This window comes from Electrophorus electricus, chromosome 13, assembly GCF_013358815.1.
Source record: "Electrophorus electricus isolate fEleEle1 chromosome 13, fEleEle1.pri, whole genome shotgun sequence".
Taxonomy (NCBI): domain Eukaryota; kingdom Metazoa; phylum Chordata; class Actinopteri; order Gymnotiformes; family Gymnotidae; genus Electrophorus; species Electrophorus electricus.
Genome location: NC_049547.1, coordinates 4264478 through 4280460, shown reverse-complemented (window position 1 = coordinate 4280460; position 15983 = coordinate 4264478). Strand labels below are relative to the sequence as shown.

At 42.0% G+C, this 15983-nt stretch overlaps 1 protein-coding gene across 1 annotated transcript; it reads right to left on the bottom strand.

The window, feature by feature from the left end:
• Positions 1-1075: 1075 nt before the first annotated feature.
• colec11 (collectin sub-family member 11) lies at positions 1076-15027 on the bottom strand. Its single transcript, XM_035533002.1, has 9 exons — positions 14969-15027; positions 4378-4547; positions 4103-4134; positions 3605-3763; positions 3183-3254; positions 2700-2771; positions 2561-2614; positions 2339-2434; positions 1076-1867 (listed from the first exon to the last, which is right to left on the bottom strand). The coding sequence occupies exons 4-9, from the start codon at positions 3732-3734 to the stop codon at positions 1476-1478; spliced, it is 816 nt and encodes a 271-aa protein (XP_035388895.1). The 5' UTR covers positions 3735-3763; positions 4103-4134; positions 4378-4547; positions 14969-15027; the 3' UTR covers positions 1076-1475.
• Positions 15028-15983: the final 956 nt, after the last annotated feature.

Genomic DNA, 15983 nt, shown 5'->3' with positions numbered 1-15983 from the left:
TTTAGATGATAAATGTTACTGCTCTAATCGTTGCCTTCGAAACGTCTGGGGAGTGGAGCATAATATATAGGCAAGCCATCAGCACTCAAATGTTGTTTGAGACATTTCCATGGAAACCGAGGATAAAACCGTGGATGCTACTGCAAAAACGTGTCAGATTTACCTGTAGAAACCTATTCTCCACGTTTCCGCAATAAATTGATTTTTTAAATTGCTATTTACTATTGCTATTTGTTTTTCACACTAAAGACGTAATACGAGATTTCAGTAGGTCTAATTAGTTTTGACAATCCCATTCAAATGAATGAATAATTAATTAGTTTGTTGGCTGGCCTCCTTGTGTTTCTGCAGTTTCGAGGACATACATATGATGATACATACATACATACATATGATTTTTTGTTTGTTTGTTTGTTTGTTTGTTACTCTACGTAGAGTTATTGGAGTAGGCACACGATAAGTGCAGTTCTAAGGTCTATTCTATAAAGATGGTCTTCACTGTAATTGACAATACGCCGAGTAATATAATAGCCTACTAGCCTTCTTCACACTTGTGTTACGCTAAGGTCAATAACCCACACCCTGGGCTCGTCTTCTTGGTTGGATAAACAGAAGCATAGGGTAACAAAACGGTCACTGCACACGTAACCTCGACCCCGGCTGTCTGGAGTTCCCAAAGAGTGACCACTCTGGTCTGAAATCTCTGGTCTGCTTTGAGATAACACGGGTTATTCCAAATTCTTAAAGAGTATTTGTAAATATGATATGATATCGATTTCTCTCACATCCTTGGGTATGACGTACAGGGAGAATGAGTCATTTCACTGCGCTTTTTCATGACGAACGGGGCCCCTAGAGGGCAGCAACTTACAACAATCTGCTTTTCCAACTAGCAGGGAACGTCGTACATTTCAACTTGTGTCAATAATCTCCCGCGTTCCAAGGAAGAAAATCCCCAAAGACATTATTCAAGACAATACAAATGCAAAATGAAATATAAATCATACACAATGAATGAAAAGGTTTAATTGCTAAGACATAAAGAAACAGAGAAATAAATGAAATGGAAGTCCATGCATATACACCATGGTCTCTGTAATCACTCCAAGATCCCAACGTGATCTGTCCAGTCAGCCTGGAACACACTGTAGGCTAGGCTGTACTGCAGTGTACTGCATTTTCTGCAGTACATGCAGAAAATAATTTAAAATTTTTAGTTTGCCATACAGTAGAGCTAAAGCAGGTACAAGAATCAAGAACGTAGCATTTCTGTTTAAAAAAGACAGTCCGTTAACTCCACTCTCACTTGTCATTCTGTTTCAAACAGGCGTACAGAACCAGAAGTCTTTAAAGTCGCATTTTCAAAATAATCACATGGTGTGTGTTTGTGTGTGTGTGTGGAGAGAGAGAGAGAGAGAGAGAGAGAGAGAGAGAGAGAGAGAGAGAGAGAGAGAGAGAGAGAGAGAGACTGATGTTCAAATTCTGTCTTTGTCAAACTCGCACACGAAGTACATGGTGAGAGAGCAGGCCACATCAACCCACTCCCCTGATGACAGCAGCTCCACGCAGTCTTCATCTTCGTAGGCATCGTTGGGCTCCCCTTCCCGCCACCGGCTAAACGTGCTCATGGGAGAGCGCTCCACGTAAACAAACTGGCCTTCGCGCTCCAGGTCGTTAATGCCGATGTACACCCTGCTAAGGCCTGCTCCTGTGATGTACCCAGCGAGCACCCTGTTGGTGGCAGCATCTTTGGGCATGGCCAGGTGCCCGCCCCTGGCCTGACAGGAGAGCTCGGCATCTCGGTAGCGTCTCTCCTCCTTCACCAGCAGGTAGACTTTGCTGTCAGTCTCTTTGATGCCAGCAACAGCTGCGGGGGAGGGCAGTGCTGAAAAGTGAGCACTTGTATTTCTGTAATCACACCGCAGCATCCAACACTGCGAATTTCACATAGATGGACAAAAAAGGCAGCCTCCTGTTTGACTAACACCTTTTGTCAGTCTGTATAAGAATGGGATTTGACTGCTCTTGTTATGGAAAAGAGCCATCTATGCAATTACCTGTGCGAGAATATTGTAAAGTACTTAAGCACTTAAAGTACAATGGTAAAGTACTTAAAGTACTATGGTAGCAGGCTTGTATTTGTGTATATTCCCCATGTATCAAGAGTGTCAGAATGCATTTCTGGAGTTACATCAAGGCATGTTTCTGCAGCATAGCTGGTTCAGCTCATAAAGCACTTAATGGCCAGTTGATGAATAGATTCAGGTGCGTTAACACACTAGGCTTGGGGTTTGACTTATGCTCTTTATAGCAGGAGATAAGGGCTTTGTGGTCTTACCATTTTTAATGAACTTCAGCTCATTGGTTAATTGTGCCACGTGATTATCCATTTCACCAATCATCTTCCGTAAGGGTGCACACTCACAGGGAAGCCCTCGAGCCACAATTCAAATGTGACATTATGTCAACTATATGCAATAACTAAAGCTTGAACAATTACATACTTCAAGATATTAAAATATGGATTTTATCTTAAAGCAGCTCTTAAAGCTAATTTTACCTGGGTCTCCATTTGAGCCTGCTGGACCTGGATCTCCCACATCGCCTTTTAAACCTGTAAAAAGTCCATGTGTAATTGTGCAGACTTTCAAAACACTATTTACTTTGTAAATTACAGTTTCATTGGTGGCCTACCTTACCTTTTAAGCCAGTGGGACCTATTTTTCCATAACGTCCCATGATACCTTTTTCTCCTTTAAGTCCAGAAGGACCTGAAAAAACATTTTTTTAAACACTCATCCTTTATTATTAAAGTATAAACTAAAGACTTCTAAGAAGGCTTTAGGGAAAAGCACCCACACCCCCAAAAGAACCACTCAATCCTCATTAAGAGCAGCAGTAAACAATTGTCATCTTTCGTGCATTCTGGCCGATATAGCCAGATGACCTTTTAATCTCCAGAACATTTTGCTGTTCTACACTCCCTAAACATGATGAATCCCAGAAGACACATGTGCTCACGTGGCCCATCAGCAAAAGTCCACTTATACTTGTGCTTGGGCCCAGTTCTTACACTGAATATACATGTTAAGCATCCAGTGTTCTGACTCTGACTGTACCTTACTATTAAATGATGTGCATATATTTTAGGTAAGAGTAAGTGTGTTTGAGTGGTGCAGTACCCATCTCTCCAGGGGGCCCCACTCTGCCAGGTCTCCCAGGTGCTCCTTTCTCTCCCTTCTCTCCTGCTTCCCCTATGGGAACAGACAGCCCTTGCTTTGAAGCAAGCCATCGCTCTTTTCTTAACATTACACTGCTACAGGGAAGCAACCCTGAGTGCTTGCCCAAACCCCCTGTGCTATTTCGGCAAACCGAAGAACACATAAATATTTACGTTTAGCCGATGCAACCTTGGGGGTGATTTACATTTAGCTGATACCTTCTGCCAGAAGTGACTTGCATTAGCCAGGGACAACTACGCAGCAGGAACTTAGAGAGGTGAGCCTTTCACAAGGGCATAACGATAACATCTAAGCATCAGCTGGAGCTGAACCGGCTGTGCATGTTCGTGTGTGGCGGCGTGTTACCGTATGCTGGGGCACACCTTTAAGTCCAGGGACAAGGATTTGGACTGAGCAGGGCTCCTCCCCCATATGCTGACCATAAGCCAACCTTGCCAGGATCAGACCCAGCACAGTGACCAGCACGAATGATGTCACGCCCTCTCCACTCATACTGGGAACAACACTGGAATGGTACAGCTCTACGAAAAGTAATAATATTGCACACTCCAATGAACTGTGAAATGCACCTCAAAAGGCAATGTTTCAGTCGGACCATGGGCCGGCTAGCGTTAGCCGCTGGCGCTGACTGTTAATTAAATAGTCCAGCATGGAATAAAAGCATGTCACAGGAAATAACTAAGCCAATGGTTTATATATGCACCATGTCTGTATGCAGTGTGAGTTATTTATACAAGACAGCATGAATTTACATGATGTGTTGATTGCACTGTTAAGCAGAGGCAGAGTAAAGGGCAGTGTTTGTGTAGCAGAGACAGTAAAACAAATAATCTCTGCAGAAGATACTCTTGTGTTCTTACCTTTAAAGCATAAATGGGTGACCACAGGCACACTAGCTGCCGCATGGACACAGTACAAAGAGAGAGAGTATTTGCTAGGCAGTTATCCTACATCAAGCAGCACCACTCTGCATGCTGTACAGATATGCATTATTCCCCCTTGTTTACAAGCACAGCAAATTGCAAAGGTACAACTAACAGATGGACTTTACTGATGCATAAGAATTTATTACACGCCAAACCAAAGGAACATGCCTTGCATTATAGTGATAGGTCGAGTAACGAATCAGACTCACCTTGTGCAGAGCAATCAAGAAGTGTGGCAGCTGTAGGTTCTGACTGGGGCCCAAGTGAGGCTGAGAGGAGCTCGCTCACCCTCGATCGGTCTGGCGTGCCTTGTCCTGCAGCGCGGTCGTTCTGGCATGCCCTGAGTCACACGGTCGCAGACAGAGCACAGGCCATGGAGCTGGCGCGCGTGGACGTAAACACAGATAAGACGTCTTAGGCTCTGCTTCCCTCCCTCTCCTGATAGAAGAAGCAGCGAGGTCACTGACAGCGCTGCCCTGCCATGGACAACTCGCAGCTCAAGCTGGAATCCCGGGCATTCCGCACATTCGTTCAGTTTCCCAAAGACACCATGGAGGAGGTGAAATGGGAGATATACATGGAGTGAAAGAACGTCTCACTCCATGCAGAGCTTTTCATATGTGAAGAACCTCTACATCAATGGACAAAGCAAATGCTTCACGTGAATGGTAGAGGATTAGATGTTTAAAACAGGCTGCAGTGTGTATTGTCTTCCACAGGGTGGCACTAAACATTTGACTTTGAAGAAGGTGAACTTTTTCTAGCTTGCTCGGTCCACTGGGATTATTAAATTGTACATATCTAATCATATCTGGACAGTTTATTGCAGGTATGAGGAGCAGTAGGACATGGGTTGACTAATTCGTACCTACTGGCACTGTGTAGGTGCTTGTCTGCCTTCTGCATCACCTGAGCCTCTCCACATCTCTCAAGTGGTTAGAGTGGGCTCTGAGTCCTTAGCCATTGTGCCTCCACAACGTGCACCAATATGAAAACATGCACACATGCACACACACACAAACATCAACAAAAATGCATGCACACACACACAAACACCAACAAACACACACACAAATCAAATGATGACTAACTAGCTGGGCAGTTCCTGTGTAGCCTAGAGCATTCAAACACTGCACTACATCTCAATGTTGTCAGAGTGAGGAAAAAATGCTACGGTCATTTTCCACAGATGTCAGTGTGAATGAATCAAGGTCGAATTATAATAGAGCGAAAACAATGGCATTGACAGCACATTGACTTAAGTAAGATAGATAAAGCATCTACTCAGTCATGACAATGCAGACAGGCCTGTGGCTGCAGGATGTTGCATGCAGTCAAGGATATACAGTCCTCTTTATTAAGAACATTTCTTTATTAGAAACGCCATGAGGGTCAACTGCAGCTCCTTTGTTGCCATGTATAGTTTGCGCTAGCTACCCTTCCTTCCACTTTTCATCAGTGGCCAATTTCTCACCAGGATATTTTTGAGGGGTCTGCAATGGCCCTGTGTACTGAATGAGAAATAAGATGACTGGCAACCTGCATATGGCCTACAGTCTGCGACTGGACACCTAGAAAAAGCACCGATATGTGTACCTAATAATGAGGCCATAAGACAGGTGCTTCTTATGAAGCGGGTGGAGACTCTAAGTATATACACACACTCATACTACATATACTATATGGGCAAACGTTGAGACTCCCACACAACAGTTGGAACAACCAACACATTACAGCTACCGGTGCTTTTATGATATCACATATTAATCCTTAAGCATTGATATTGATTGGTCACACCTTTGCAGCCTTAACTTCCACTCTTCTGGAAAGGTTTTCTACAAGATTTTAGAGAAGTTTTGCCCATTCATTCAGAAGCGCATTTGTGTGGTCAGACACTGGTGTTGGACAAATTCTCTGTTCAGTTCATCCCAAAGGTGTTCAGTGGGGTTGACGTCAGGTTTCTGTACAAGCCAATCAATTCCCTCCACCCAATTATGTCTTTATAGACCTTGCTTTGTGCACTGTGGCACAGTCATGCTGGAACAAACAGTGCCATCACCAAACAGTTCCCACAAAGTTGGGAACATACAATTGTCCAAAATGTCTTCGTATACTGAAACATTAAGATTTCCCTTCACTGGAACTAAGGGGCCTAGGCCGACCCCTGAAAAACAACCCCATAACATTATCCCTCCGCCACCAAACTTTACAGTTGACAAAAAGCAGTCAGGCAAATAATGTTCTCCTGGCATTCCCCAAACCCATACTTGTCCATCAGACTGCCAGATAGAGATATGTGATTCATGACTCCACAGAAAACATTTGCACTGTTCCAGAGTCCAGTGGCTGTGTGCTTTACACCACTCCATCCATTGCTTGGCATTGGCTTGGCTTGGTGATGTAAGGCTTGCGTGCACCAGCTCAGCCATGGAAACACATACCATGAAGCTCATGGCACCCAGTTTTTGTTCTGATGTTAATGCCAGGGGAGGTTTGGAAATCTGCAGTTACCGAATCAGCAGAGCGACATTGGTGACGTTTACGCAGTAGGCACCTCAGCACTCAGAGACTCCGCTCTGTAACTTTACGTGTTCTGCCACTTGAGTTGCTGTGGTTCCTAAATGCTTACGCTTTTCAATAATACCACCCACAACTGATCATGGAATATCAGTTGTGAATAACTTCATGAATAACTGATCATGAGATTTCACAAACTGAGCTGTTGCATCCTATTACAATATCATGCTCAAAGTAAGTGAGCTCTTTAGAGATTGCATGAATAGGTGCTTGATTTTATATGCCTGTGTTAATGGGACTGAATGAAGCACATGAATTCAATGATTAAGATGTGTGTTCCGATACTTTGTCAATATAGTGTATTTGCGACTTGCCTACTCTTAATAGTCAGTGACCTAAACCAAGCAGTTCTGCTGATTAGAAGATAGAGACAGTTTAGATTGCTCCCATGTATAAAGTGTAAATAAATCATTTTATCTTCATTATGGAAAGGGAAGGCCAAGACTTACAAAAATGTCACAAACATTAGACAACGGATATATCTCGACTGATCTAGTACAGTTCTGGACAATTTTGAGCCATTCCTATAAACTAGCAAATGAGGTTGGTACTATTGCATTGTGCACATCAAATGTGGTTCACCCACAGTCTCCTTCTGCAGTTGATTCAAAATGCTGCATCAAAGAAAAACATAACTCCAAAGCATCCCTTGATGCTTTAAAAAAAGCTAACAGCACATCAAGTTCAGAAACAAAACCATATCCAGGTCTGCATTTAGTGACTACAGCAGAAGAGCTCATAAGACAGCTTTTAGTTTGTGTATGAGTGCAAAGGAACACCAGCGAGCCATTCTCCGGGGTCTCTGGGGCATTTCGAAAGCATCAGAAAGAATGTGTTCCTCCCATGGCTGCTTCGTATCTCCTTTCCCACTCCCGGTTTCGGATCGCCTTGCTCTCTGCATAATGCGTTAATGTATTACACAGCAAATGACTACTGACAAAGACAGCCAATGCATTAATATAAGCTCACGCCCTCTCCCCTCACACATGTATATTAGCAAAGACCCAGCAAGTTGCTATCAATTCCAAAACTCCATCATTAGCCTATCTTCCCTTTCAGAAGTGACACATTTAGCACAGAAATCGGATCCGAGCAACTGACTGTGTCTGACAGCCACTGTGTCTCACTCATGTGTCAAAGTGGAGACTATATGCTCTACTGACTTTAAAATGGATAATTACAAACTTGTGTTAGAAAATGTACAATGTACTAATGCCATTCTCCGGGGTCTCTGGGGCATTTTGAAAGCATCAGAAAGAATGTGTTCCTCCCATGGCTGCTTTGTATCTCCTTTCCCACTCCCGGTTTCGGATCGCCTTTACTCTGAGCCGTGGGAGGCACAGGAGTGGACCTGGACACATACTGCTGCACTCTCCGAACCCAGAGGCCGGAGAGGATGAAGCCATGCTCAGCAGAGCATGGCAGCCACAGAGGCCTCTCTGACTCAACTCAAGGCGCCTTTATGGGTCAGGATCACTGGCTATTCGGATAGCTCTGTTAGCCTGAAGTCCATCAACACAGCCATCTCTGATATCTCAGTGCACTGGGTTAAGCAAGGACGTTATAGTGAACTGCAATAAGTGATCAACATGCTCAACTCAAGGAATGGGGCTTGGGTGCTGTGAAAGTCTTTAAGTTGGGCTCTAAACTGAAACAATAATCTTAGGTCTAAGCAAAACATGAAAAGGGAAGACTACTTTTAGAAGATAAAGGAAACCTGGTCCTGTTCAAGGGGCTGTCCATGTTAAAACCATGTATACAATGCTATGCTTACTGATTTCCCAAGAACTAGTCCAGAGAATTTTATACTCACTTACAGACTCACTTACAGTTCTATCGCTGACTTTCAGCTATTCAGCAAATGCACCAACCTTAACAAACCTATGAATATGAATAGTTTCTTAATAGGTTCTTAATACTGTGCATATGAGGCATAAACATAGCTAAAGTACATTTACATTATTTTTTTTCCTATTACAAACTTACAGAGACATCATCTTGTGAGTTTACTGATTAGGAATAAAGTTACAGTGGATTGCGCAACATTAAGATCACAGCAGAGTCTCAAGACACACCATCAGACCTTCTCTCTGTAGGCTTCTGTAGTTCTCAGAGGTTTCATATAATACTCGTAACTAAAGTAAAAGTCTTTAACACCTGCAGGGAGCATGTGCACAATTATTCAGAGCTACGCTTGCTGCTTATTGAAGTGCTCTGCACTCACAGATACAGTCTGGAGAAAAATGCATCATGCTAATGACAGATCAGTATAAACTTCTGCTTGATTTTAGGATTGTCAAGACATGGAGTGATGATAGATAATTATGAGATCGTCTAAGTGAATGTAATGGATCTAAAGTATTTACAAATGGTGCGTTTGATATGATGTGGTCTAATGGTTCTGACATCTGTTTGTTAGTTTATGTATTTAATTATTTATTAATTTACCTAGACTACTTAGAACAGGTGTCTTCTGAGTATATAATGACATTAAAAATGAAAGTGTGCGGGTGTGGGTCTGTTAGTTTGTATTCAAAGCTGTATATAGACATGATTACATACTGGCTAGATTTTCAGTTCAGACAGACTGAGAAAATCCACAGAATATCAATGAACTCTGTGTCTTACAAACCTATACCATACTTCACAACTAATAATGCCTGCTATTTGCCACTGCATGTTCACACAACACATTTTTCTTCGAGGAAAACGGAAGCTTTCATGGTGAAAAAATCTACACTGAAATAAATTCTCCACTTTCAGCATTCCTCTGTGAGAATCTGTCACTTCCCTCTGTCTCCTTATTTTAAACATTAGTGAACTTTCCTCAAAGAGAGGTATTAGAGACCTTCACTCAGGTCTGGAATTTGATGAATAAACGTGAATCACCGCAAAGTACACAAGGCACCTGAGACTGAGGTTGTAATAAATCAGTAACTAGTAATACAGAACAGCTCTGTGGTGATACATCTCCATTAGGTTTAAATAGAGCTTTGAAATAAAACCCACACCCTGCTGACCCATCACAGAAACCTGTAATGAAAGAATGTAGAAACTGAGAGTGAGAGAAGGCAGCAGCAGATGGAGGAGATGACTCTCATTCTCTCCTAATGATTCTAGCACCACTGCCAACTCCAGGAACAGCAGTAACCATTATCATGTCTTCCAAAGACAGTGCTCATATAGATGATCAAGTGGAGGGCAGTGGAGACGTCTGTCCAAAGCCGACAGAATGAACCTCCGCCATCTCTTATTGATATATACCCAGGAAATGAAACCACTGAAACCTTGCTCTCTGCATAATGCGTTAATGTATTACACAGCAAATGACTACTGACAAAGACAGCCAATGCATTAATATAAGCTCACGCCCTCTCCCCTCACACATGTATATTAGCAAAGACCCAGCAAGATGCTATCAATTCCAAAACTCCATCATTAGCCTATCTTCCCTTTCAGAAGTGACACATTTAGCACAGAAATCGGATCCAAGCGACTGACTGTGTCTGACAGTCACTGTGTCTCACTCATGTGTCAAAGTGGAGACTATATGCTCTACTGGCTTTAAAATGGATAATTACAAACTTGTGTTAGAAAATGTATAGTGTACTAATGGTCTGCAGGTATACACACTACCATTTAGCAAATATGTTGATGTTTTTGGAGGGCATTAACACTATATCATGATTAAAACTTCATACATTTACACAACCCACTTTGCATGAAAACTTATGAATGATAAAAGCTTTTCATACAGAAATCGCATTTTTGGTGAAATCACATTCAGGACATACGTTGTTTTGTGGTTACTTTCTTTAAAGCACTTTGAATTGCCATTTGTTTGAAAAGGGCCATACAGTACAGTACCTTGCCTTGCCTTGTCTTCCCATGATAAATACTGGGAAAGCCATTAAAACCATTTATATCTAATTTAGATAACCGTTGTTAATAACTGGAATGCTGTTTCATAAAAGCTCAGTTATAAACCAGCAAAGGCAGAATGCATCTCATGGAATCTATATAGATACTCCACTTATGTAGGTCACTGTTCTAGTTTTTACAGTCGGCCCAGGACAACCTATAGCATTTGGAACAGTAAGAATCATTAACACTCAAAAGTGTTTTGCTGATGTATGTATTTTGTATTATGAAGGTAAAAACGCTGCCAGCCTACTACATCAGAACCTGAAGCACAGGAACCAGTTAGCAGAGCAAAAGCATGACAAAGCATGAGACTCATAGCGTTTCCGCCACAAGACACATGACCTTTCCCTAGCTCTTCTAGCCCTACATGGCATGAGCTGTCCTCCAGCCTGGCTCTTGGCAGAGGGAAAAGGAGACAGAGAGAGGTGAATGGGCTCGAGACCTACAAAACCCTTTCCCTGCCAAGCCAAAGCCCGGCGGGGTGGTCGTGGTGCACAATCAGCCGCATGCAGTCGACACAGCTGTGGGCTCAGGACCTGGCGCAGAGTGGGGACAGAATTCTGACAAGCACAGGATTCCAGCACCAGGACAGAAGTGTGGTGCCTCACCTGAAAATGAAGCGCACGGTGTGTGAGAGCTCCCTCATGAATATCAAGGAGCTGATTCTTTGGCTGGAGATGATATGGTCTACATGCAAAATATGCTTTTTCAAAGCAAGTCATTTGTTCAGAAATCATGACACTTTTTGTGAAAATGGAAACTTGGACAATAATGGAATACCCATACAATAGAAGTATTTTTTTTTTAAGAACTATTATGCAGAATGATTAATGAATTAGATATTTTCCAACACAAGACAAACAGCAGGCAGTACTCTTCTATATGTTCCAATCAGAAGATGTACTGGTACTATCACGCATTCCAAACAATGGCTTGATCAAGCCTGACAGAATCTTCCCGTATCCAAGCAACCGTAAGATGCTGTTCTGTGAGAGTTAGATAATCCTCTGTAATGCAATTCCATTGTCTAAGCAATGTTAGAGTGTGGTGCAGATCAGAATTCTATCTGATCCGTTAATACATAACTCAGTTATGGCTCTCATCCCACAGACTTTTGCTCAGTCTGTGGAGAGTAATCTCATTGCACTACCTCATTCAGAAGAGAATTAGTCCGCAACAGAGAAGACTTCGGCTGACTGCCTATTTTCCAAACCCAAAGGGCTCGACAGAGGCCAATGTAAAATATTACTCTGAAAATATGCAAGCGCTTCTTTGTGTGTGTGTGTGTGTGTGTGTGTGTGTGTGTGTGTGTGTGTGTGTGTGTGTGTTTGTGTGTAAACTAGTGCACATAAATAAGATAAGTAAATAAGCGTGGTTATTATTTATTTTTGAGACTGGGTCCCATCTGGCAAGCATTTTCAAGTGGTATAAAGACAAAGATTTTCATTCCTGTTATTGTATCTTTTTTGATATAATTTGATATTAAATCATTTTCTTCTAGAAATATTTTCTGAGTAACATTTTAATTGTTCAATCATCTGAATAATTGTCAAATGTTGTTCTTCAGAATTCCTACTGACATTTGCATTGTTGCATGGTTCATATTGCATAATTTTATTTACCCTAGGAAGTCAGTTTTGTCAGCATGTCATCTTTGGTCAACAGCCACTTTGGAGGAAACAAATCAAGACAGCTGGGCTCTTCAGATTTCATATGTGATAAAGGATGCAGATTTCATTTCTGCATGGAGTTCCAGTCATTATTATTATTACAACACGGCAGTCATAGTATTCAGCCTTGATGTAGGCCTCAATGCAACATTCCTTAATGTAACATTCAACAATCTTTGTAAAGGTGTGAGGAGCAAACGGAAATAAAATATATCCAAAAATCAGGACAGCATCTTGAATAAATACTTCCGCAGAAGAAAAAGTGAGAGGACTTCTATGTCTGTCTGAGTGCTGATGGCTACAAAACCACCGTGTTTCATTAATCTACATCTGGAGCACATTTACGCACAGATGCCGTGAAAAACAGCCTGCCTGTTTGATGAAGTCCTCTGGAAAGCACTCGGGTCAGACAGCCAAAGGCCCTTTAAAACAGAGACCGAAACACCCCCGTACAGAACATCCAATTTGTACATTGTAGATATGGTAATGAGTATTACCGTACCCTCGCAGCGCACCTTCAGTCAAAACAATTTTATGAGTAGCTACACCACTCTCAGCACAGGAACAAAACAGCTTAGGGTGTGGATGCCATCTTTCAAACGCATCCCACTGACAGGTCTCAGAGAGCAGATTGCTCATTGTGTAGAAGTTATTAGGTTCCACCATGCTAACACAATAGCCTCAATTAAGACAAACTGAGCAAACTTAATTATATGAGTTAGCTACATATTATCCAAAGGACATATTCATCAGGCTTCAGTGCCCATGAATGCCATTGGAATAAGCACTGTCTTCTGTTATATACAGAGCATGGTGTAGGTCATTGATCGGCGTGGTTGGACTGCTAAGCCAAATTATAGCTATAACTGGATAAATGCTTCAAAAAAACAAAGGACAAAGACACCCTCAATTTACTTTTAAATCTTATGAAGTGGCTCATTTTTTTTCACTTATGTGGTAGCAGTGTCTAGATAATTTTCAATCAATTTACACATTACTTTTGAAAAGAAACATATTAGAAAGAGCACTTTTAATATGAAAACATAAAGGAAACATGAAATTTGATATCAGAGGACAAATGGTACAATAGTTACATCATTTCAGTTATCTGTCTAATGTGCTTCATATAGACCTGTAAAAAATATTATGCATTTAAAAGTGTCTTTTATTATATTAAGTAAACTTTGTTTTTGTAGTGTTCTGCCAGTCAAAAAAGCTGTTGATAACCAAATGGACCCTTGATTACTGGATGAATAACAGGAACTTTGGATGACTGACAGGAGCAGTGGATCACTGACAGGAGCAGTGGATCACTGACAGGAGCAGTGGATGACTGACAGGAGCAGTGGATCACTGACAGGAGCAGTGGATTACTGACAGGAGCAGTGGATCACTGACAGTACCAGTGGATTACTGACAGGAGCAGTGGATCACTGACAGGAGCAGTGGATCATTGACAGTACCAGTGGATTACTGACAGGAGCAGTGGATCACTGACAGGAGCAGTGGATCACTGACAGTACCAGTGGATTACTGACAGGAGCAGTGGATTACTGACAGGAGCAGTGGATGACTGACAGGAGTAGTGGATCACTGACAGGAGCAGTGGATCACTGACAGTACCAGTGGATTACTGACAGGAGCAGTGGATCACTGACAGGAGCAGTGGATCACTGACAGGAGCAGTGGATCACTGACAGTACCAGTGGATTACTGACAGGAGCAGTGGATGACTGACAGGAGCAGTGGATGACTGACAGGAGCAGTGGATCACTGACAGGAGCAGTGGATCACTGACAGTACCAGTGGATTACTGACAGGAGCAGTGGATCACTGACAGGAGCAGTGGATCATTGACAGTACCAGTGGATTACTGACAGGAGCAGTGTATTACAGTGGATAACTGTACATTTGCATTCAGTACTTTGCATTAAGACAACGTATCATTTTTATTTTAGAACTATCTCCTTCTGTGATGCTGTCACTACCGTAGATGCAACCACTGCTCTTTTCTGTCTGCTGAAAAGCCTCTTTTTTTTTTTTTTTTGAGTATTTTGCATGGAATATATTTGCCTCTGTCGATCATGCTTGTAGGTTGCATGGTGATTTCAGTCTTTTGAGAGTGCCTCTCTGGAACATGCATAGCCTATATGATGAGAGACAGCTAGAGTAAGTTTGATGTACAGTTAACGTACAGAAAGCGACTGCTTCGTCTCATTGCTGACCTGTGCGGTGCTCTCAGGCCAGCTCTCTTCACTCAGCCCAGATGGTGGCCGTTATTTGCATTCAGCACTGCCTTTGGAATATGTCGCAAGAGGAGACAGCATAAGTGTCAAAGCACAGCAACCTTTATCCGCAAACCCAACCTGACTCATGACAGCCCATTATTCACAAATGTGTTTGGAGTTAGTAGGCCATGATTTCTCTACTGTTGAGAGCGATGTTCCGTTTAGGAGTAGGGTTTCAACAGGTCTGGAGTGGGTTGCTTTTTGCATGTGAGTCAGGGTAACTGAATATCGTATTTAATATTCATTGAATCCATATGCACATGGGGACGTGGCTGTAAATATGCTGATAAGGGGTCAAGGGGTAGCATTTATTACAGTAAGAGTACTGTGAGGGATCATACCTTCCACTCTTCAAAAGCACCATTGCGTATGCCGTTGGGTCCAGGAAAAAAAAGCAGTTTCGATCAGCAATAAATAGATTGATCTGAACGAGGCTACTTTTCCTCCACTCACTGAAAAAAAAATCACAGTAAAAAAAGGTAAAAGGAGCATGAACTGCAAAAAATGATGTTTATTCTGTCATGCAGGTAAAGGTGCAGATGCACATAAGTCATTCTAAATGAGTCCTCCAAAAAAAATGTTAAAAATGTCAAAATGCACTGTGAACTGCATGTTAGAAAGGGCTCTCAACCTTAAAAAGAGTTACACTGAATTCCACTTTCCATTTGCCGACATGGTAAGTGAAGCCTAGCAGTGCTGTTGCCAGGACATTTATCTGGGCACCCTATTGTCATCCCTTTCTAATTCCACATTGCATAACACTACAACCACATAGACACTGCTCTTAAAAGGCAGCAGCTTTACAGAATCTTTGACACTCTGCCTTGCAGAGTTCTTGAGCGAGTCTGCTCTTTCAAGTGAACGTATGGCATGCAAGCCAACGAACACAAAATTGGCAGAGCGAATAGTAATAAACTGTTGACACTGGCCCCTGCATCTGCTAGTATGGTAGCTGCCTCATGGCAAAAGTGTTGAAGTAGACTCTTGTTCCACAGGTAAGCACTGCAGAAGTTTCACCAAAGCTCTCCAGTATAATATTTATATATGGCACTGGTCGTCAGGACATTTGAAGAAAAATTAATGAGAAAGAAATGGAGGACAAGATAAAGAAAATTAAACATTTGTTGGCTGGAAAAAGAACAGAAAAATAGCATAAACGCAAACATCATAAATATTTATAGGATATGCTTGACCTGAGATCTGTAAAGCTATTTTGCTTAAATCAAATCTATGTTATATTCACGCGAATAATGAGCGATTACACCTTTTGGAGATCCCATTCGCTCTATTTTGGCAAATCTAAAGCAATACAACGCTAAATACGATTTCTATATTTCTTCTACCATACTCTAATTA

Coding starts and splice junctions, on each gene's coding strand:
- colec11 (XM_035533002.1), bottom strand. CDS start 3,734: ATGAGTGGAGAGGGCGTGACATCATTCGTGCTGGTCACTGTGCTGGGT. Junction 3,255..3,604: donor CCTTGTCCCTGGACTTAAAG/GTGTGCCCCAGC, acceptor CTGTTCCCATAG/GGGAAGCAGGAGAGAAGGGA. Junction 2,772..3,182: donor GGGGCCCCCTGGAGAGATGG/GTACTGCACCAC, acceptor ATGTTTTTTCAG/GTCCTTCTGGACTTAAAGGA.